The sequence below is a fragment of the Stenella coeruleoalba genome (genome assembly GCF_951394435.1).
Source record: "Stenella coeruleoalba genome assembly, chromosome: 6".
Classification (NCBI taxonomy): Eukaryota; Metazoa; Chordata; class Mammalia; order Artiodactyla; family Delphinidae; genus Stenella; species Stenella coeruleoalba.
The window spans coordinates 69,657,664-69,681,862 of NC_137151.1; the positions used below are offsets into that span (position 1 = coordinate 69,657,664).

Here is a 24,199-nt window from a genome sequence, read left to right on the forward strand (position 1 = left end):
ATTCTCTCATTTCCCTGTTCATTTACACACCAACTTCCTTACCCCAGCAGTGAAGAATTGTTCTTAACAAACTGTATGGTATGCTAGAAGAAAGAAAAAAGGAAAATTTTGCTAATCATATTAATATATAAAAACTGATCTGTAGTTATAGCTGTTTTCTGAGGTCTGGTCTGTAGTATTATTTTAGACTTGGCAACTTGATGCAATTTTTATATCGGCTTCAATGAGAACAGTTGTATTTTCGCCACCAAAATTTTCATATATGGTATTAATATGTTTAAAAATGGATGCTAAAGCAGGTACTAAAATATTTTGCTGTAACAGTAACATATAGTTAACAAAACTACAAGGCCAAGAGAAAAATGGCAGCAGCAAAAAACTTATTATCCTAAGAAGAGCAGATAGTTGCCATCTTGAGAACTGTTTCCTTTTATTAACTAAAACCCTAAACAATTTGGTGGAGATGTTATTTCCTGAGATAAAACATAGCAGAACACAAAGTTAATTAAAGCAATATTTTCAAAGATCTCTGAAGATTCACAAATATATCTTGCAGTGTCGCGTGGAACTGGCACAAACATTCAAGTCAAATGGGTCTATTTCTTCTACTACAAGAACTTGGGCATGTTCTGAATCTCTCCAATTGTCTTATCTGTAAAATGGGCATGATAATATCTATGTTTCATAAATATCCTTAAATTTTTCATGTTTCATCTATTCTTCTATTAACATCTCACCAATTTCTAACCTCTAAAGGATGCCTGGCACACAGCAGGAACTCAATAATAAATGATGGTTTACTATGTATGTCTTTGGGTTTGGTACATGAAAAGCTAAGTCACTGTCACTTAATGGGAGGGTGGGGGCAGGACAGAGAAAAGAAAAATGGCACAATTTAAAAGGTAACAATTTTAAGTATAAATTATGTATGAAAACTACTAGTGACCTTCATGTTTCCAACATCCAGATATGCTCTTTGGGAAAAAATGAAACATCACTTAAAAAAAAAAAAGCTAAAAAACAATTACCAACAGACAGATGTTATTCGATCTTTTCCTTTTACATTTCAAAATGGACTAAACCCAAAGATAATTTCCACAGACTGTTCTTTTTAGAGAATTTCTAAGGAAAATGTTGACAATCACCTAGGAATATTGATGAGTACTCCCTTGATATTAATGACAAATACTTAAAGTACTAAAAAGGCACCTTTGTATCTGTATTAATGGAAACACAATCTTATTTATCTCTCTGCTAGCTGAACACATTCCTAAACTAAAATGCAGATCTCTTAATTCAACTATGAAAATGCTTCATTTTAGTAAAAATTCAATTCGAGGCCAAATAATAGTGTCATGGAGGCCATCTCGAGATTTGTCTGAGGATCCAATGAAGTAACCTAAGTTGAAACACTGTGAAGTTTTGATAAATGTTGGTTGTTATTATTCTTAGTAAAGTTCAATCTACTTATCTGAGGGCATACATCAAGGGACTTTTAAAAGAAGTGATTTACGAGTAGTAGTGTGGGGCACATGAAATTCAAAATCTATATAATTGCAAATTTTACTTGAACACATTTAGGATGGTTTAATATGCTTTTTAATTGCAATGTATTTGAATAAAAACTTATTAGCTCTTTTCAAGTGGTTGTCTTCACATTTTATATTCTTTTTCGATGTTCCATCACATTTGCCTTTGAATTTGCTGTTCCCTCTCCCTGGACTAAGCTTTCCTCAGATCCTCCCTCTCTCATGGTGCACTCCCTTGCTTCTTAAAGGTCTTTCCTGACCAGCCTAACTAAAATAGCACCCTCCTACCCTGCTTTATTTATTTATTTATTTTATTCATGCATTTATTCTTTCATTCATTTGTAAAAATCGAAAATGTTTTTTGGGAATTTACTATGTACCAATTACTACCCTAAGTGATCAAGTGTATCAATTCATATAACAGTCATACCAACTTTATGAGGAAGATAGTTATTATTTTTATTTTTAAAATGAGAAAGGTAAAATTTCCAAAAGATAGACTTTAAAAGCCAGATATAAAATTCTGGCAGCCTAATTTTCTGCCAGAATTTTATATCTGGCTTTTAAACTTTACCAGCACATTATTCATTCAACAAACATCCTCTGGCTGCTAACTAAATGCTAATTATGCATTATGCTATGTGCTAGGTTTATTTGAAAAAAGAAGATAGAGTGATAGTCTTTCAGCAATAAAATTATACACAATAAAGAGGGCTGTGGCAAAGGAAATGGAAAAAAATATATTAAAATGTGAGAAATATTATGAAAAAAGTTTACCAAGAGTTAATATTTAGTTTTAAAGAAAAAGAAGTATAAATCTTAAATATTAATTCTGAGATTTCAAAGATGCAGATTAGTATAATGATGGTATCATAAACATAGATGAGGAAATAAAAATGATCAAGTGAAATAGTGATATAAGTTAAGCCACTGAGGTAATCTATTTTTTTTTCTTTTTTAAAAATTTTTATTTTATATTGGAACATAGTTGATTAACAACGTTGTGTTAGTTTCAGATGTACAGCAAAGTGATCCTAATCATTTCCTGACATTATATTAAATATTTGTTTGTTGGTTGTCTATTATTCCATGAGACTATAACCCTTATGGGGGCAAAGGCTTTTTTAAATCAGTCTCAATGTTTATTTGCTTAGAAAAGGAAAAAGGAAGCATAGTACCTATCTCTTCACTGAGCTCACAGTCTTCATAAGAATACATAAACTTGAAATTTATATTCATATTGACAGTTTTTATGAAGTTAATTGTCTTCTTGATAATAAGCATTAAAAAGACTGAACCAGGTACCAATGTGCAGCCCCAAATTTATAGACAGGGGTGTACTCAGAGTTCCTAAGTCAGTTATTTTGAAACACATTTTTTAGCAGAATTTTTAAATTGGTAATAAAAATGGTCACAGATACCAAAATATGTCTCACTCAAACTGTACTATTTTTACTACATGGTGGATTAAGTAAGCTTTTGAGGGTGTTTTATAATCAAATGTTTTTGATGGGGAAATGCTTTCTAGGTCAATTTAGAATAAGGAAATGCAATATTTTGAGTAACGTAACTACCTTCAAATATAGATATGCCAATTCTACAAATAAGTTTTATTTCCACTTTGTTCTCATTCTAGACAGAGCAATAGCTACTATGAGGAAGATAAGAGCATGGTAAGATCCAGAAAAGACTTATTTTCAAGGGGTAGAGATATGGGAGTAGGAATGAGAGGAGGGGGAAAGACCAGGTCTTATCTTCAATTCAGTCCAGAAAAGTTGCTCATGAATTATGTATCTGCCAACCTCAGGAATGCTCTGGATTGTCCCACGGTCACAAAAACATCTTACCATGACAAACCTACATATGAGGGTTGAGAAGGTACTAGACATTTGCATGGGCATCTTTTCATTGTGAATTTGCTATAATTCACTAAAATCATAAAATTCTAGCACTAGAAGGGAACCTTAGAGATGATCTCCTTTAATTCTTTATTAACCTTCACTGCCTCATCCCCAACACACATATAAACATTCAGAAATAGAGAAGCTGTGATATAATGGAACTGTTTTAAAAGGCTTTAAAGAATAAACACCATTTTTTTAAAAAAAATTATGCTATCATAATTAAAGAATGATTTACTCTAATGGAAGCCCGGGAGTGACAATAAAATCCTCTAAGCTTCAAATGATGAAGCCACAGGGCCTAACCTGAGAGAGAGATGAGGGCAGAGTCCTATGGAAGATGGTGATATCATGGGAGTTTTATCGCTACCGCCACTGTGCAATAGAGATGGTTCTCAGTTTGTTTTTGTTTTGGATGACAACTGTTTCAAAGCATAGAATTATAGCTGTAAACATATACATGATACATTTTGTTTCTTTATTGATATAATGGAAAGAAAAACCAAGGGAATGTATCCCAAAGATACATTTAGAAGACTTAACAAGTCCTTTTTCTATTACTGTATTCTTTTTGAGTTATGTTAATTAAATTTCAGAAATATTGTTTATACAGAACACATTTTATGTGAACATTCTGATGAACTGTCTTCAATACATGAATGGCTATATAATTTGCCTGAGGTTGAAGAACTAGTTAGCAGCAAATAAGGACCACAAAACTAGCATTTCAAATTCTAAAGCAGCTGTATTCTTAATACATCAAACTTCCTGATAACATACACTACCTAATTTACAAATAGACTATATGCTCTAAGTTTCTTAGAATTCACTTTCCTTACAGAATCAATGTTATCAACGGTATCCAGCATTTTGGTCCAGCCTTCAGAAGTCTATTTAACTTATAATGTAGTTGAACTACAGTAGTATCTCCAAAGGTAGATCTAGTGACTGGGGAACAGGAGAGACCACAGAAGACAGGGGCACAGAAAATAATACTCCTCTCCTATCCTGCATAAGCAGGAGATATTAGGCAAAACATTGAAATTGCCCCAAATGGCACTTTCTCCTTTCTTTTTCTACAGCCTTCTCCCAGGAAAACACTGTTATTGAGATCGCATATACTACAGTTAGACTCCATTCTTCAGCCTTCACAAGGCCCTGCCCTATCTCTCATCACGAACAGTCCTAAGATTTCTGGGCTTCAACAGTCGCCTCTGTCTATACCAACTACTACTCAAAACTCCCATTTTATGAGTGTAGTTCATCTCAACTCATAGTTTTAGAAACAAAATCTGACTCAACAGTCCTTAACCTCTGGGACACAGATTTTTAAGAATATTAATAGACCTTGAAGTATTCACCAAAGTGAGTCGGGTAGAGAGGCAGAGAAACTCTCTGTGTACATGAATCACTCGTGATTTGAGGAATATTATATAGCTGTATGCCAAAGTTTGTCTTTCATTTCCTAGGTTATATATGTGTGTGCATGTATGGGGGATATATGTTTTAATTTCATGAAAGAATCCTAGAGAACACTTGTTTTTTGTGAAAGAGCTTTAGGCTCTTAAAGCTAGAAGAAAATTTGTAAAACTTCTCCCTATTATATGCAGTGAAATTCTTCAGCCACTTTAAAAAAGATGAAAGTCCTGACACATCTCATAAATTATATTGCTCATAAATTAGTAAGTCAACAGATGGTGCTAATGAAGATAAAAACTGACTCCCAAAAGTACAGTATCACTTTCTCAAATTCAGTGAACGATCTTGCAAAGAGAAATTATTGCCTATAAACTGTATTGGGCAAAAAGGCAAATAGGCCAGGGGAAATTCCTAACATGCCTAATATGGTGGGTCAATAGCATTATATCCATATAAAAAGATGTGCTTTCTTCCATAATTATCTTTTTAAAAATTTTATTTATTTACTTATTTTTATTTTTGGCTGCATTGGGTCTTTGTTGCTGCACACGGGCTTTCTCTAATTGTGGCGAGCAGGGGATATTCTTCCTTGTGATGTGCGGGCTTCTCATTGCAGTGGCTTCTCTTGTTGCAGAGCACGGGCTCTAGGCACATGGGCTTTAGTAGCTGCAGCATGTGGGCTCAGTAGTTGTGGCGCATGGGCTTAGTTGCTCTGTGGCATGTGGGATCTTCCTGGACCAGGGCTCGAACCCGCGTCCCCTGCATTAGCAGGCAGATTCTTAACCACTGTGCCACCAGGGAAGCCCTATAATTATCTTTTTCAAACATGGAATCAGAGGTGTGATTTGGTTTCATTATGACTACGTGCTCTAGGGCACTAACATCTCTTGACAGGAATTATGAAATTGCTGAAAGAGTAACCAAAAACCACTTAATGAAACCAGAAAAGTACACAAGTATTATTACATGTACATACATATACAAATGCTAAAGGACATTCAAATAAAGATTCCTGAATGGCCAAAGGTCTTTTCCCTCCCACTTCTTTCAGCCTTCCATCTTTTGTAATAAAAAGATTGTCTTGCTTTAGTATATTTTTTTTCACTCTCAAGATTTTGGCCAGAGAAATTAAGAAATATTCAACTCCACAAAATCCATTCACCAGAAATTATTGAAATCCTAATTCATAGTGCATATGGTACTGTTTCAAAGCTTTGTCATAATACAAATTAAAAATAAATAATTGATAATTATCCAAGAGCAAAAATAAGAAACTATAAAACAGAGAAGGGGTCTTAAGAAAATTTTTTCTTTTTGAATTTATTTACAACTTACTTCAGTAAAATTAAGAATATTTTGGGGCTTCCCTGGTGGCGCAGTGGTTGAGAATCTGCCTGCCAATGCAGGGGACACCAGTTCGAGCCCTGGTCTGGGAAGATCCCACATGCCGCAGAGTAACTAGGCCCGTGAGCCACAACTGCTGAGCCTGCACATCTGGAGCCTGTGCTCTGCAACAACAGAGGCCGCGATAGGGAGAGGCCCGCGCACCGCGATGAAGAGTGGCCCCCGCTTGCCACAACTAGAGAAAGCCCTCGCACAGAAACGAAGACCCAACACAGACAAAAATAAATAAATAAATTTATTTAAAAAAAACGAAAGAATATTTTGTATAGGATTTACCAATTTAATCAATCTCATACTAAAAAAAGAATCGCTCAGTTTAGGCTTCCAGAATATCCTTAACTTGTTCTATCACCCTTTTATATCTGGCAAAGAAGCAAATAAACACTAGTCCTCATAAAGCAATCTCCACTAAAAGTTACAAATTATAGCTTTTAAAATTTAATTCAGCTAAAAAACTCCTCACATGTTAAAATAAACTTACCAACATTACATTGTGATTTCAAGAAGGTAGGAACACACTTACAATAAAAAATGTTTTCTCACAGCCTTCATAATGTTAGGTACTTCAAGATGAAGCTGACACAACATTGCCCCCAAACCATAAGAACCACAAGTGATTTTTTAAAAAAACAGAAATTATAATCCCAAAGAAACACTGCATGGATATTTCAGGGCTTTTACTTTGCCAGACTAGTGGATGATAAAGTGAAACATTTAAAAAAAACCTTATACATGTGAATCTTGCTTTATATACTAGTGTATGTTCCTGAAAACTTTATATGAATTGAACCTAATTTCAAATCTACTTGGGAAGCTTTCTGAACTAAAATGAATAATTTATTTAAGAATAATTAATCATTCCCATTTTATTTGTTTCGAGTAAATCGAATGTATAACAATGTGATTTTTTTCAAAGCAGCATTATTTGTGTTAAATTTCTAGCTTCAATGAATAATCTTGTCAGAAATTGATGACTTCTTATAGTAGTTTTACAGAATACATCATGGCATTCCTGAAAGGCCAAGAAAATGCTGTGGGAAGAAGGTTATATTAACCTTCTACAAATATAATTGTGAAGTGGACTTTTGCTCACGTTGAGTTAAGTGTATAGCCTGAAAATAATGGAAATCAGTGAATGATAGAAATTGGTGAAATCACCTATAATAGTGAATACTGCTCCTATTGATAAGACGTAATGGAAATGTGCTACTACATAACATGTGTTGTGGAGAACAATGCCCAAGGATGAGTTAGGTAGAACAATTTCTGTCAGACCTCCAACTGTAAACAAGAAAATAAAACCTAAGTCTCACAGTATGGCAGATGATCACTCAACATTACCTCTGGGGAGTGTTGCCAATCAACTAAATACTTCTACTCCTATAGGAATAGCAATAATTATAGTAGATGTGTAAAGTATGCTTATGTGTCAACATCTATACTTATTGTGAATAAATGATGCGCTTGCACAAGAAAGCCTAAGAACCAATCGATATTATAGCTCAAACTATCCCTATATACCTGAAAGGTACTTTTTTCCTGAATAGTATATAACATATAATTTTATATTATATATACATACATTAAAAATTATAGGCAAAAAATGTTCACACTTCCCCTTTGTAAATAGTTGCTGAGATATAGTATCTGTAATTCTTATATACAGTTCAAGATATCAAGAATATATTGGGCTTATTCCATGATTTTCCCCCTAGCCAGGTATACAATATACAGTATCATCAAACTACATTTAATTGTTATGTACAAGTTATGTGGAAAACTAACAAAAACAGAAAAGTTGGGGTAGGGCAGACAGAATCATAGTAAAATATGAATTAATAAAACATTTTTCTATTTAAAATTCATTTAGTGAACCTGACACATTGCCCTTGATTACAAAACAGCCTAAAAGACTGCAACTACTTGTCTACCTATCTTGAATCAATTTCAACACTCAGATTAATTGACTCTTATATAATATTAGAGAATAATGTTCAGTGACCACAAGCCCACCAGGGCATATGCAAATACATGTTTTACACACACATACACACACACACACACACACATGCATACAAGAAGTCTGAATGTCTTAAATTTTAGTTATACTTTTCAGTTGAATATGAATATGTAGTATAATAAACAACAAAATAAAATTATCCTTTATCAACAGTTTTAAGAAGGATGGGAACAAGAGAACACAAAAAAGAAACAAAATTGGAAGCTATGTAGGTGTACAAAATTAGTTCTACCAATTTCATAATTGGATAGGATATACTACTAACAGAGCAGCAAAGGTGCAAAGATTGAAATTTACACCCCTAATTAAGCAACAGTTTGGCAGGTCTAATGTCCTATACCTGCTTGACACCATGACTCATTAGGCGATCTCAAACGAAAATTAATACTACATGTAATAGGATCTTAGTTATAAGTAACTGATCATGTTTAAAATATGAAATTCTCAAGTGTTCAAAAATCATTGACATCTGCCAGAGATGACGACGACGACAACACAACAACAATTTCTGCATGGTTTTATTCATTCAAAGAACAACAATATATAATAATAAAAAAAATTTCTGTGGATTCCCCTTACAACATCTTGATTACTGTCATCTAATCACAACACAACTGTAACTAACCCGGCTGCCATGTTATTAGCTTCTCTTCAGGGGCTAGGTCTTAATCATAAATCAATGAAATGACTAATTCAACATTGTTAAAACCAGTGAGTAGATGCTTGGAACCATTCCGGCTTTTACATCTTTCAAAAAGGTCAATACACCTACTCAGTAACACAATAGACTTGTCTTTCAAAATGCTTCCTTATTTTCTAGGACTTAAAAATTAACATGTTTCCATTTAAATTTAAAGTGAACTTTAGTAATTAAAATGTTCATTACTTCTGAAATGGTGACCCCCTAAAATATATTTGTCTTCCTCTTGTGGCCAGAATCACAAACTCCTCCTCCTCTTTCCTGACCATTTAAAATAGCTTTCTAGATCTAAAAGACCCATGAAAATATTTATTATTACTTCCTGCATCAGTCTTAATTTGCTACAGTAACATTACATAATAACCTTAAAAAACAAAACCTTTTTCTTTTGCTAAAGGAGCAACTTATGCAAATGGAGCTGAGATATAAACATTACCAAAAAACAAGATGCTAACACAAATTTAAAGGATTTAGTAATTAAAATATATTTTAACTATTTACATCTGCTTGCAATGTTATAAGTGATGAAAACCTAGTGTTCATATCCTTCATAATAAAAATTTATTCTGCACTTTAATACAAAGGCTATGTTGCATAAACAGATTTAAAGCTGTAGCAGAGTGGCTGAATGAAAGGAGAATGGCAATCTTTCTGGCTCCAGTAGATGCCATTCCCTATCACACAATGTTTCCCACTCATAAATACATGACAAATACTTCCTCAATCATTTTTTACGAGCAGGGATGCACAGGGGGTAGTCAATGGCTAGCTTGAGGGAAAATAGGAACAGCAGGCGGCAGAAACTGTACAGAAAATGGCTATGTGGTAAATTCTCTTCTGGAACATCACTCAGTTACCCAGTCTTTGATCTTTCAGCTACAATTACACTAACTTCCACAAGATCTGACTCCCCCCACCCCCACCAAACATACACGCTACCCCAAACCAGATCATCAGTCATACATAAAATCTAAAATTTGATTTTATAAATAGGATCATCCATACCTCTACATTTTTATAAATTAAAATGTGCTATTTAGACAAGAGTTTACTTTCAATTGGCTATAACCATATCATCATCACCACTGGTCTCACAAAAAACATGGGGTGTCTGGCGACAGCTAAATCACAGACTGGCGTCTCCCAAGCAGTCTGTCTACCATTAGGGTCTGGGAAATAGTATTTACTGTACAATTAGAGCCAGGGAGTTCTACCTGTAATCATCCAAATACAGGTGTGAGAAGCTCCTTTGGGCAAGGAAACTGACTCATCCCTTTTCATGTAAACTTTGATGTCTGTATTGTTTCACGGAGCCCTGGGAAACCTTACCATTCACACTACAATGAGATTTATTAACTGAAGTCAAATAATATATTTAAAATTCCTTCCCAAAGGTAACAATTTTTAACATATCAATCACAAAATTTATAAGAATTTTATATAAGAAACAAGACAGAACTGTTTATTTTAAAGTTAATTATCTACTAGAAGACACTGACCAGTCAGAACTGAATTTTCATGTCAGGTTTATGCTTTCTAGAACATTACAAATTAAGAGGCCAAATTCAGTTTCCTATCAGGAACACAAAATGTCTTATAGTAATATCAACAGGGCATTTTTAGTTGCAGTAATTTCACAGAATTTATTCTAATGATTTATTGGAGTTAACCATCTGACATTAATTATTGTTTTGGCTTCCAGTCTATGAATGTTTATTTTTCAGTTTAAAGCTTCTCACTCTTTGATATCATATGGAAATGAGAATTTTTAATGGAAAATTGAAACCATGTGCATCTAAGTACTTAATGAAGTACAGGGGAAAACAAATGAAAATATATTTTAGGAGAATTCAGATATTTTACTTTGGATAGTTTTGGTTTGTTTGTATGACTTAACAGTATAAAATACTGAGGGTCCAGTGAGTACCATGCCAAATGTGTACATGCCCTTATGTTACATAAACATATGATTTTTTGAAGTTACTAGTGAACTAAAGGAAACCTGGCACATTTTGGTTACATGTCAAAAATGACAATCAATACATGAATGCATAGTTTTTACCTTTGTGTATTTTAAAGTATTTTGAAACAAATACCTGGTCTTTCCCTCCACCATAGCTTTTTTTTTAATTAAAAAAATGTTTTTTAAGGGCTTCCCTGGTGGCGCAGTGGTTGGGAGTCCGCCTGCCGGTGCAGGGGACGTGGGTTCGTGCCCAGGTCCGGGAGGATCCCACATGTCACGGAGCGGCTAGGCCCGTGGGCCATGGCCACTGGGCCTGCGCATCCGGAGCCTGTGCTCCGCAATGGGAGGGGCCGCGACGGTGAGAGGCCCGCGTACCAGGAAAAAAAAAATGTTTTTTAAGTATTCAATCTGGATTTTAAAACTTATGCCCAGCTACAATTCCAAGTAGATATTTTAAAGTCACATATAAAATCAACAAAGCTAGAATTTCCTAGTTTGAAAAGTTTTATTGCTCTAAGTAGATTTATTCTCATTTTGCAAAGGAAATATTGTCTATTCAATAAATTTGATAATTAAATATGTATAATTCAATATTGCCTAATGTAATTCCTTTTTTTTTCCTCTTAAGTTCTCTCAGTGTAAATCATTAGGAGATTCATCTCGGAATGTTAACACTAGGCAAAGCTTTCTCATCCATTTTAAACTTTTTAATAATAAGGAGAAAAATTTTAAATCAAACATAGCAGTAAGTACATATGTATGTGTGTTTGTGTGTGCTCAGATATGATATGTCGGGGTACATCTGGGGAGAAAAAAAACTTACCATTTGTTTTTCTTTCTAATGTAGTCTTTTTCAGAAAGATTAACCAAGTAGACCATTGGTTTTGAAGTCAGAAATAAGTGTTTATTCAACACTTCAATCTAAAGTGGGAGATAGAAAAAGAGTCCTTTTTAAAAGTTGAGTAAATATTAAGTCACTAAAGAACTTGAAAGAAAACTATTTAAACAGGAAGCCATTTTTATAATTCTTGTTTCTAAAAGATTAGTTGTCACAAAATATCAGGAGTAGGGGAAAAGAAAAAATAACAAGGCTGGGAATAAGAAATCATTGAGAGAAATAAAGTTTAACTAGATATAATAATAAGTGTAAAATAATGACAATTTTGTTCTCTAAGAAATCGAAGCAAAGGTAATAATAGATCGCATCATATTTATAATTTACCTCTTTGTCATTCCAATCATGACAGAAGCGAACAGGTTTCTTTTGATCTATAACCCAGGATTTGACTTTGCACATTATGTCCTATACACAATTGAGAAAAAAAGTAAATACAAGATGAATACTAAGCATTTAGATACTAAATATTAAAATTAAAAGTTTTCAAACCCTCAATTAAAAGTTGACTATAAAAATAAAGGCAACTTTTTTATGAAAGAACTAAGTTGCACAGAAAATTATTTTCAATATCTCATTAAAATACGAAATGAAACATTAATGTGGCATTAAAATTTTACCATATGAAATGTGGAATACTAGCAAAATTAGTAACAATCTTAAAAATTTCAAACCATTAAAACATACCAAAGACTACAAGAGTTAATAATATCTCAACATTATCTAGTGATGTAAACTGCAAGATAAACATGCTATTAGGAAACGGGGGGGTGGGGGAACACTGGAGAAAGACTGAATTATAATTTTTTCCTTAAAAAGGAAAACAAAATAGATGAAATTGAGCCTATTATTGATGATCTACCCTCCAAAATATTAAATCAACTGACCAAAACCCCTTTTATTCTGAATTAATTTTTTGCTGACACCTTCTCCCTGCCCACTTCTCCTGTCCCTGCTCCAACCCACCCCCCCCAACCTGCCAAAGCCTCCATTACACAATGGCAAGAGCCCTGCACTGGTGACCTCCAACCAGCTGCATTCACTTTCAGAACATCTCTCTCTGCTGGAAATCTAAAGGCCTTTTAGTTAGCAAGCTAGTGTGCATTCAGAAGGAGTAACTGCAGGAAGAGCCCAATGTGCTTTGTTTCTCTGGCCTTTCTTCACAGAAAGATTAATCATCTGTGAAATGGAAACGGCAAACAGCAAGTGACACAAACTGAACCCTTCAAGCCTTTCCTCATCAGTTTTGTGGTTCTGAATCTAAAAGCTGCGTGTGGCAAGGTTCTCCTTACAGGCAGGTGTTAATAAAAGGCTCTTGGGTCTGAAAGGTCAAACTTAGCTCTTCCAGAAGAAGTGCGTTTGAGAGTCATCTGTTTTTTGTTGTTGTTGTTGTTAAAGATAACTTATGGGTATGTTTTAAATATGCATTTCTCAAAATTTATTGTAATACACAATTATTAGTAACAGATTTCTTAGATTTTCATTGATGTATTTTACTTTATCATAAATCATTAGTCTTCTATAAATATCCACTTGTTAAATTACCTCAGTATTTAGTATACCTTCCTTCCAAATCTTGCTGTTACCAACAGGAAAAATAAGGAAAAAGCCCTATATCCTTAGATCCTGATTTGAAACCCTCCAGGAAAAGGACTTCCCACAGACTTCAACAAGGAAGGGGCAAGCCGAAAACTTTTAATGAAATCTAACATGGTCTGCTTAAGAATAATCACTTTTACTCTTCTATTTCACTCATAAATGTTTAAAAGTGGCTAATGTAACACCATTTCCTACAAGGAGAAGATCAAAGTGCTATATTACAAATGCATTATGATTAAAAAAGCCCTGTGCAGCCTTGCTATTAACTGTTCTTTAAACCCTAAAAGGCTTCCCATAGATCTCACTTGGCACTGCATATACAACCTTTGACAAGTAATGTAGACCATTTTTATTCATTGCCTAAAATTGTAGGCAATTATGTGCGTCACACTGGCCACCTGCAAATTCTGAATGCCTGCTCCAGTTGTCAGTGCAAAAAACTAATGTCGGAGGGGATTAATCTAGGGGGAGAGAGTCCTCTTTAATGGCTCCAGCAGGTGAAATGGCCCAGCTGGTTACTATGATGAGAGGCCAGAACAGCTTATGTGGAGACACGCAACAAGATTATACAAAAGAAGGAGAAAACAGTGGTACCATCTTACATTTGGTTCCACTAGTTTTTTTCAATTAAAAAAAGAAAAGAAAATAGACAAAGGAAAGCCAAACCAAAAATAAGGAAGGAAATTAAATCTTAATCATATAAAAAGTATAAAATACTTTTAACTATAAACATTTTCACAAAACCAAAGGGCCTCAATAAATGCTGATTGCTAGTGAAGGAATTTCAGTATTTCAGTTTCATTTTAAATTAACTAAAGCACCACTTCAGAAATAGAGATCCTATCACAAAATCTTTTAGGCGTTAGTTTCTTTCCCCCTTCACACCACCATATTATATTACAAATTAGGAGCACTCAAATTTTAGGTAAAGAGAATTAATTCATAATTAAAGTTCTAAAGAAGTATATTCACTAAAGCCACATTCAAATCCTTTTAGAAAAATTTAAAGATAACCAAGTTTTTAAACAGTTTAAAGTAAAAATATTTTAAAACTTAAAATATTTTATTTTATACTCAGTACTCTCTTAATTATCCCTACAAAAGATTTAAAAGCCAAGAAAAGACACCTTAGATTATTAAGATGCCAGTTTTACTTAAGACAAATCAAAAATAGATTGCTTTCAGATAAGATTACCTTATGTAAATGATCATTATATGGTATAGCTGCAAAGTGCTGTCTTTCTTACATAAAGTAAAAATATTTAGTTTTAGCAAAATTAAAGATGCTACGTTCCTTACCTGAAAAACTGTTGATCAAATGAAAGAAAACATTTGGACTTATTTGTATAAACTACTTAATGGATTGACTGAACTTTTCCTATGCTTGTATATATAAACATATATATTAATAATTATAGTTAGAACAATATTCCATTTAATTGAATTTGGTTAACTGAAAAAACAACCTATTACGTAACTTAACCTACTTTTAACGAATTAGAATACAATAAAAGCATAAAATAGAAACACTAATGCTTGATGCATCAGAAGTTACTTTAGAATTTTGTGTCTTTAGTAACATCGTTATATAGAAATACAGATGTAGGAGGAGGACTGTTCTGATAACTTTAACAAATTCCTCATTTCCAAAATAAATTCTGTACATGATGAAGACTGTGCAAAAATTCCTGGTCAGTTGAACTTTTTTGGTTATATTGCAACAACATGAGTATCTAACTTGAAGTAACCACTTTATGTTTAAATGTGGGAATAAATCCTAGATCCACCACTTACCAGGTCTATGACCTATTAGTTCATTAATAAAAGGCAGATAATGATGCTATCTACCTCCTGCGGGTTGTTGTAAAGATCAAAAGAGATAATGCATATAAGGTGTTTAGCATAGTTCTTGGCACAGAGTAAGCTCTCGATAAATATGAGTTTTGTCATTGTTTTTATGATTGTTGAAAGATTAAATACTAGTGATCTACAAAATGCCAATATAGTCTCTTGAGTACTCCTTTAAAGCACACATCTTCTCCAACTGGAATAATTGTTTATTAGTCCTTTTCCTCAAATTTCTGACAGTTACCAACAATACTGGCTCTCAGTGAAATCTCAATTCAGGCTTCTAGCCTTAACATTCTATAAGGACTAGCTTTTGCTGAACAACTACCTTTAAACTCCAAAAAAACTTAATCCAAACTCACCTTAAATACTTTGCTCTTCTGCCGTGACTCTTATTGATGATAGCCTCACATTTAACCTTTAGAAATGCTCTATGTTCTTGATATATTTTATTACTGTTGGTGTTAACAGCAGCTATAATGTATTTAGACTCAGAGAGGATGTATGATTTGCCTAAATTCCTATTGCCAGTAAGGGGCAGAGCTGAGATTCAAATTCAGGTCTAAGTGACTTGGAAATTCACGCTCTGTCCAATCACCCTGGCCTGTCTTCCTTACTGCCTTTCTAATTACTCCTGTTTAGCCTAGGCATTCCCAAGGCTGTTATTCAAAGTCCTCATTCTCTTTCCAAGGTCATCAGGAAAATTCTATATTCTTTCTATGTGGGTAAAATATCTGATTGTCAATCCATGAACCACAAAAATAATATTTTCTTTGCAAACACTAACATAACCTCGTTATGTTATATAACCCATATAGACTTTCTAAGACTACTTGACTTCTCTATTTTGGTATTTTCTAGTTCCCACAGCAGAAATTATTAATCCATGATCCATAAATGGATTTCAGGAGTTTCCTAATACCCTGAAATTGTATGTAAAGTTCTATGTTTATGTGCATTTGAGGGATAATGGCACATATCTTCCAAATGCTTTTAAAAAGGATTCACGATCCAAAAATCCAAGAACCATGGTTATGTGACTCCATGGCAATACCCAAATGCTCCAATGACAGCCAATTTAAGTATATGTTCTAGGTTCATGGCCTCCCATACTTGAGGTCCAGAAACACTGACCTAAAACCTGGTTCAGCCAGACTCTGCACTCAAAATTCATCTATTCTTATCAAAACCGTGCAGATAAAAATTCTAGCCACTATAATGTTTATCTAACACAATTACAGTTAAAATCATAACAGGGTTGTTGGAAAACATTACAAATTAAATATATCATTATCCTAAAAGAATGAATTACTTGAGACTTAAATATGTTTAGAGAGAAAAATATGTAGCTTGCTTTACTATATAAATAAATCATAAAGCTGCTACAGTAATTGGAACAGTGTGATACTAGCACAAGAAGAGAGGTATAGATTAGAAGCAACCTAAAAACCCATAAACTGGAGATTTGTTAATAAATTATGGGACATCCATACAACAGAACAGTTTTTATCCATTAAGACAAGACATATCTGTATATATATTTGCATAGGAAAATGTCCAAGATACATTGCTAAGTAAAAAAAGCAGGTTCAAAACAATGGAAAAAAGTTAAGAATATGGATTTTGTTGTCAAACAGATTTGGGCTCAAGCCCTGGCTCTATCACTTTGTAGCTGTGTAACTTTGGGGCAGCTACTTAACCTAAGTTTGCCTCTGTAAAATTGGGATAGTAACTCCAATTCAATATACGGTGATTGTGAGGATTAAATGAGAAAATACATGTAAAGTAATTGCCACAGTTCCAGGTACACAGTAAATATTCCATAGATATTAAGTATTATTATTTATGGCAGAATGCACAACGTGATTCCATTTGTGGTTCTGAAACTATATATAATACATATAAATAAATGTACTCATAAAATGAAACTGGATAGATGCCTTAACAAATTGGTAGCAATAGAAATCAGGAAGATTGGATCCCAGAGAGACTTTCCCTTTCTGCCTTCTTTTTTAAAAATATAATGCTGTTTTATTTATTTTTAACCAATAAATATCATCTTTAAGATAGGAAAAAAAATAAAGGTATATTCTCAGGGTGAGGGGGAAGGGAGGACTTCATCTATCCTCTGCCCACCATCTGCAATCCTAAAATTTGGTGGCTAACTGGATAGGCTTGGCAGTTTCTCACTCTTACTCTGAAATAATGATAGCTTCCAAGCCTGGTACTTCTCTCTAGACAAACCCACTACCCTAATACCTGAAGTTAACACTCAGATGAGCTGACCTATACTGGTTGGGTGGCTTTAACGCACACAGCCAACAATGCACTCAGACCAAAAGAATGGCGGGCAAGGCCTCCAGCTCAAAATAGTCTGGTTAGAAGTCCACTAATACAGCTTCCACCTGCTCCAACCAAATACCCCCTTTAAACAACCCAAATAGAGGAAAATCCTAACTACACTTTCACTCATGAAACAGACCTCCATTGCATTCTAAGTTGAAATTAAATATCTGCCTGAATCAGAATATTAAGCATTTGTTTCTCTACTAGATGAATGCTGCTGTTTATGGAGACCAGAGTAGCGATCACTGACTACCATCTTTCTACATACTTCAGTGACTAAAAATTCCAGAAAAGAGTCAGGCAACACAGAAGCAAACTAAGACACTGGCAGCAATGCTCTGATGGCTGAGCGAGTATGTGTGGGAGGGTGGGAGGGAAATGTCCTCTAAGAATTAAAATGATCGGTTAATTCTAGCAATCACCTGTTAGAATGTATGTTGGCAGTTGTTGGTTTTCAGTTATGTGATTCACTGAAGTAAACAGTGGAAACTTAAAACAGCAATGTTCCTAGCCCATCGGCTATAAAGTGGCAACCGGGATGGACACCCATTTATTTCTGAGGTATAGATCTCAGCGGAGGATTTGACTATTACTAAGAAGAAGGCAACTGTCCCTATGATTTCTATAAATAAGTCTGAATGGATTTCACCATGTTCAAGGAAGGACAAAGGGAAGAGGAAAAGCCCACAAATCTGATTTTAATAAAAAGGCTACTGAATAAGGAGAGTCATAAAGGAAGAGGAAAATGATCATACACACACACACACACCACTCTCTCAATGAATTATTTGGCATACTTGATAGAATGCAAAAAGAACGCCTATGAAACAAGAGCATGAGGCCATAAATAGAGAACAGAGTGAGGTTAGGAAAAAATGGATGAGATGTCAAGAGAGTTGATGAACTAAGACAGATTTTTAAGGAAGCAAAATCAAAGCCGGAAAATAAAAATCCAAATTGGAGATTCACCTGATATGGCAGAATATAATCAGTGGTTTGAAGGTCAAACTTGAAAAGGGGTTATACTGAAGTATAGCATATACTCAGTGTAACATACATAAGTGTACAGCTTGATGAAGTATCACAGAATCAACATATGCATGTAACTACCACCTGATCAACACACAGAATATTACCAGTAATGCAGTCACAATGTGCCACTCCCCTCCAGAGATAAGCACTATCCTGGCTTTTTTACACTACAAATTAGCCTGTTATGGAAATTTATGGAAATAGATTCATAAAATACGTATTGTTGTGTCCAGCTTCTTTCATTCAACATCGTTCGTGAAATTCATCCACGTTGTTAGATATAGTCGTAGTGTGTTCTTTCTTTGCCATGTAATATTCCACTGTAGGAATATACCTCAATTTGCCTATTCTACTATTGGTAGACACTGAGGTTGTTTATACTTTAAAACTATTACAAATAAAGCTTCTATAAACAGTCTTATACATGTACTTCAGTAAGTTTATGTATGCATTTCTCTTGAGTATATACCTAAGACTGGAATTGCGCCAGTCTCAGGTCACATATTTACTCAAACTTCATATACACTGCTGGTCAGTTTTCAAAAGCAGATGTACTAATTTACACTCCCATCAACACTATCTGAGAATTCCATTTGCTTCACATTTCCTCCAACACTCAGTACTGTCAGTTTTCTTAATGGTAAGTGTGTAGTATCTCATAGTTTGAATTTGCATTTCCCTAATGATTACTGGGGGATTTCACCTCTTATGAAGTACTTGTTCAAGTCTTTTGCCTATTTTTCTATCGGGCTGCCTTTTTCTTATTTATAGTTCTTTGCATATTCTGTAGACAAGTTCTTTATTAGATACTGCAAATATGTTCTTTCACTCTGTGAAAGATGATTGCTGATTTTAATTCCATAGTGGTCAGATAACATATTCTTTATGATTTCAATCATTTGAAATTTGTTCATTTGCTATATGGCTAATAATATGGAAAATTTTGGTAAATGTTAAATTGGTACTTGATAAGAACATACATTTGTGGTTGTTAGGTGCAGTATTCTATATGTCAACTGGGTCACACTCCTTAATCACATCGTTTAAGTTTTATATATTCTTACTAAAATTTTGTCTGCTTGTTCTATCAATTACTAAAAGAAGTATTAAAATATTCTATCATGACTGTAGATTTGGGTCTTTTTAAAAAAACTTTTTAGTTCTATCAGTTTTTGCTTTATATATTTTGAAGTTATGTTATTAGGTATATACAAACTTAAAATTATTTTATCTTCCTGGTAGATTGAACATTTAGCATTATGAAATACTTCCTTATAACTCCTTCAAAGTCTATTTTGATATTATTACAATACAGTGGCTTTTTTTTTGAGAGGGGTGGTATATATTTCTCCATCCTTTACTTCCAATTTTTCCATGTCTTCATATTTAAGATGTACCTTATAAGCAGCATAGAGGTGGGTTTTAAAAATCCAATCTGACATTCTCTGTCTTAACTAATTTTTTAAAAATTTATTGAGATGAAATAAACATAAAATTAACCATTTTAAAGTAATTTAGTACTAAGCCTTCATACTGTGATGCGACCACTACCTCTATCGACTTCTAAAACATTTCAATCACTTTAAAGTAAAACCGTGTACTCATTAAGCAGTTTGCCCCCACTTTCCCCTCCCACTAGCTCCTGGCAACCACCAATCTTCAGTTCTGTCTCTATGAATTTACCTACTCTGCATATTTTACACATATGGAATCATACAATATATGTGACCTTTATGTCTGGGTTCTCTCACTTAGCATAATATTTTCAAGGTTGATCCACATCTGGCATCTGCATTCATTTACTTTTTAAGGCTGAATAATATTCATTGTATGCATATACCACAATTTGTTTATCTACTTAACCCCTGATGGACATTTGGGCTGCTTCTATCTTCTGGCTACTGTGAATAGTGCTGCTATAAACATGCATGTACACGTATTTGTTTGAGCACCAGTTTTCAATTCTTTTGGAAATATCAATCTGGGAGTGGAACTGCTGGGTCACATGGTAATTCTATGTTTAACTCTTTGAGAAACTGCCAAACTCTTTGTCTTTTAACTGGAGTATTATATCATTTTAAATTATGTCATTATCACCCCCATTGTGCTATTATTGTCATGTATTTTATTTATTTATTTAATTTTTTTATTTTTTGCGGTACGGGAGCCTCTCACTGTTGTGGCCTCTCCCATTGCGGAGGGACGCGCAGGCTCAGCGGCCATGGCTCACGGGCCCAGCCGCTCCGCGGCATGTGGGATCTTTCCCGGACCCGTGTCCCCTGCATTGGCAGGCGGACTCCCAACCACTGTGCCACCAGGGAAGCCCTGTCATATATTTTAACTGTACCTCTATACATTAAAGTCATAAGACATTTTAATTTTGCTATGTTTTTACCTTTTATTTTGAAATAATTTCAAACTTAAAGAAAAACTACAATAATAGAGAATGTACACATATTCATTAAAGTATCATTTTGCCGTATTTGTTTTATCCTTTATCTTTATATGTATGCATATACACAAGAAAATATAGGCATATTATTACATCTGTATATTGCCAAACGTATTGCCAGAATTCAGTGATAGATTAGATATGAGAAATGATGGAAAGAGAATGTGTCAAAAACGATTAAGTTTTTGGTTTGCATAATCTAACAGACAGTGGTACAATTCACTGAGCTAAGAAACCCTGAAGAGAATCAGGTTTGAGGGAGGGAGTTTGATTTCAGATGTGCTAACTTTTGAGTTGTCTTTGAGAAACACATGAGATGTCAAGTCAGGAATTAAATATACTAGCCTGGAGTTCAGAGGACAGATGGGGTTAGAGATACAAATCTGGAAGCTATTTGTATTTAAATAGTAATTGTATCAATGGATATGGATGGCATCACATAGAAAGAGAATTGAGAGAAGAGATGACAGCCTAAGACTCAACTTTAAGTAATGCCAATATTTAATAGCAAAAGGTATTAAGAAGATGAGCCTGCAAAAGAAACTGAGAAGTTGCTAGAGAAGTAGGAGGGAAACCAGGAGAATGTGGTCATGGAATCCAAGGGAAGAGTAGTTCAGGCAATGATACAACAGTGTCCAATACTACTGACAAAACAAGATGACTGAAAATGTTCCTTGGATTTAACAATGCAAAAGCCACTAATGACCCTGGTGAAACCTGTTTGAGTTTAATGAGCAGATAAACCAGATAGATAGAACTGAGTTATTAGGAGGTAGAAAAAATAACTCTTTCAAGAGGTTTTAAAGAAGGAGAATAGAGAAAATATGGTAATTGAAGGATGAGAAGTGTGGTATTCAGTAAGAAGTGTTTTTTAAGATTAAAAAAGACATCTTTAAATAGTTGATGCAAACGGTCTAGTTTGAGAGGGACGAGTTGTATATACAAGAAAGAAGGAACTACTGGTGAATGAAATACAACTTTGTGAATACACTAAAAACCACTGAATTATATATATGAAAAGGATGAACTTAATGCTATGTTAATTTACCTCAATAAAATCACTTAAAAGCAACAAAGGGAAAAAAAACAAGGGATGACTAATAGTGTAAGATTTCTAGAAAGTTAGTAAGTGATAAGATTCAAAGAATTGGAATAACTAGCCATAGATAAGAGGAATGAACAGTAGGCTTTAGTTTTGGCTAGTGGAAAATTAGAGAGAAAATCAGGGAATTCCTATGTCTGATGGCTTTTATTCTGATCTTTGAAATAGGAGGCAAGGTTGTCTGCTAAGGGTAGGGATGGATGAAAGTGGGGAATGGACATAAATAAGAGGTTTGAGGAGAGTAGGGAAGCAGTTGCAGCAGAGAGCAGGGGAGCAACTAGGAAAGCTGGATATAGCTGAGGACCCACTTGAGGTTGCTAATAATGAGTTTATGGGGATACTAACATGTCGTATTTTTAATTTTCTCCATCTGTGTTCCATTGGCGACAGGCAAGGAGAAAGTGGACAGATAGAAATATCCAGGAAAGTATGCCTATAGCATATGCACCAAAACATCAGCTGTTATATGAATTTATTCCCCTCAGCGTATATATAAATTGATATACTACTAAAGTAGTTTGGTCTCAAATGAGCCTAATCCTTGTGAGCCTTGCCCCAAACACAATACATTCTTTGTGTTATCATGCTAGTCTTAAACAGCTTTGCACTTCCTAATTGCTGTCTTCAAATAAATAATACTGAGAACTGAGGACCTATAAGCCAGATACAGAAAGACAAAAATTGTATAGTTCCACTTTCATTAGGTACCTAGAATAGGCAAATCCATAGAGAAAGGAAGTAGAATAGATGTTACCGGGGCTGGAAGGAGGAGGAAATGGTGTGTTATTATTTAAAGGATACAGTTTCAGTCTGGGATGGTGAAAAAGTTCCAGAAATGGATAGTGGTGATGATCGTACAACATTGTGAATGTACTTAATGCCACTGAATTGTACACTTAAAATGATTAAAGTGGTAAATTTTATTTTATGTATAGTTTTCCACAATAAAATGTTTTTTTTAAAGAGTAAGAAGCTTCTGCTTTAGGCTATGTCTCAAAGGATGACTAGGAAACAGGACTGAAGGGGCAGCAAAAGGGTAGAGTTGTAGTTAATGAGCTCATGTGAAAGCAAAATGTTTAGTTCACTGTTAGGAGAGCTGAGAAAGTATAAGTCAGGCAAAGTCGGGTCACAAAGAAATTTGTAAGCCTTGGACTTTATGTTGGCAGTATCTTACAGGAAGATGGTGAGGTATCTTAATCAAGGGAATAACATAGTGAGATCTGCAGTTTCTAATTGTGGAGAACAAAAGCAAGAATGGAGGTAAAGAAATCAGTTTAAGCATAAATGAGGCCCAAACTAAAGAAGTTTTTAAAATAAGGAGGAAGGAAGAGATACAAGGAATATTCAGGAGATAAAATCAACAGGACGGGATATAAATTGTACACGAGAAAGAGGAGTCAAAGATACTGATACTCAGTTCAAACAATTTGGGTCCACTGAGTTGCGAGACCACGAGAACAGAGAGGATATGGGGAGAAAGGTGAATGAATGCAATTCAGTATTTTTAGTATCTTGTTCTTTTAGAAACGATCTTTGTAAGTCATGTAAGACTAGTTCTGGAAAGATACATAAGAATCTAAAGAGGAGAAAACGGTAAATGAGAAGACAGAAGTGGGTAGGAGAATTATGTTTTTACAGTATACTCTTTTTGAATCTTTTGATTTTAGTGAAAAACACGTTACATATTTAAACATTTTTAATGTTTTTTAAGTTATGTACAAAATCAACTTTAAAAACTGCCATAAGAATAATGAGAAGAAATCTGCTAATAGCCATATGTTTGGTGGACGTTAATTATTTCATTCAGAGAGACTGAGAGGAAAAAAAGATCCATTAATTACAATTCCTGGTTGCCTTATTTAGTTGTTTAATTAAGTAACTATTAGTTCTATAAATATTTTTTAAGTATGAATATTTCCAAATACTTATCAATACAAAATAAAATTTTTCTTAAAGCTTTCTACCTTCATTTTCCAAATTTTGTTTTTC

General features: G+C 34.1%; 1 protein-coding gene across 5 annotated transcripts in view; it reads right to left on the minus strand.

The window, feature by feature from the left end:
- The window catches only part of OLA1 (Obg like ATPase 1), a 220,717-nt gene that overhangs the window by 87,431 nt on the left and 109,087 nt on the right, over positions 1–24,199 (minus strand). For all 5 annotated transcript variants that reach the window (XR_013828787.1, XR_013828788.1, XM_079924677.1 and 2 more), the window contains 2 exons: positions 12,159–12,239; positions 11,760–11,857 (listed from right to left, as the gene is read on the minus strand). Coding sequence is in view for 3 of the 5 variants with exons in the window: in XM_079924677.1 (XP_079780803.1) it covers positions 11,760–11,857; positions 12,159–12,239 (179 nt within the window). In the remaining 2 variants the exon portion in view is untranslated. The remainder of the gene's footprint in view (positions 1–11,759; positions 11,858–12,158; positions 12,240–24,199) is intronic.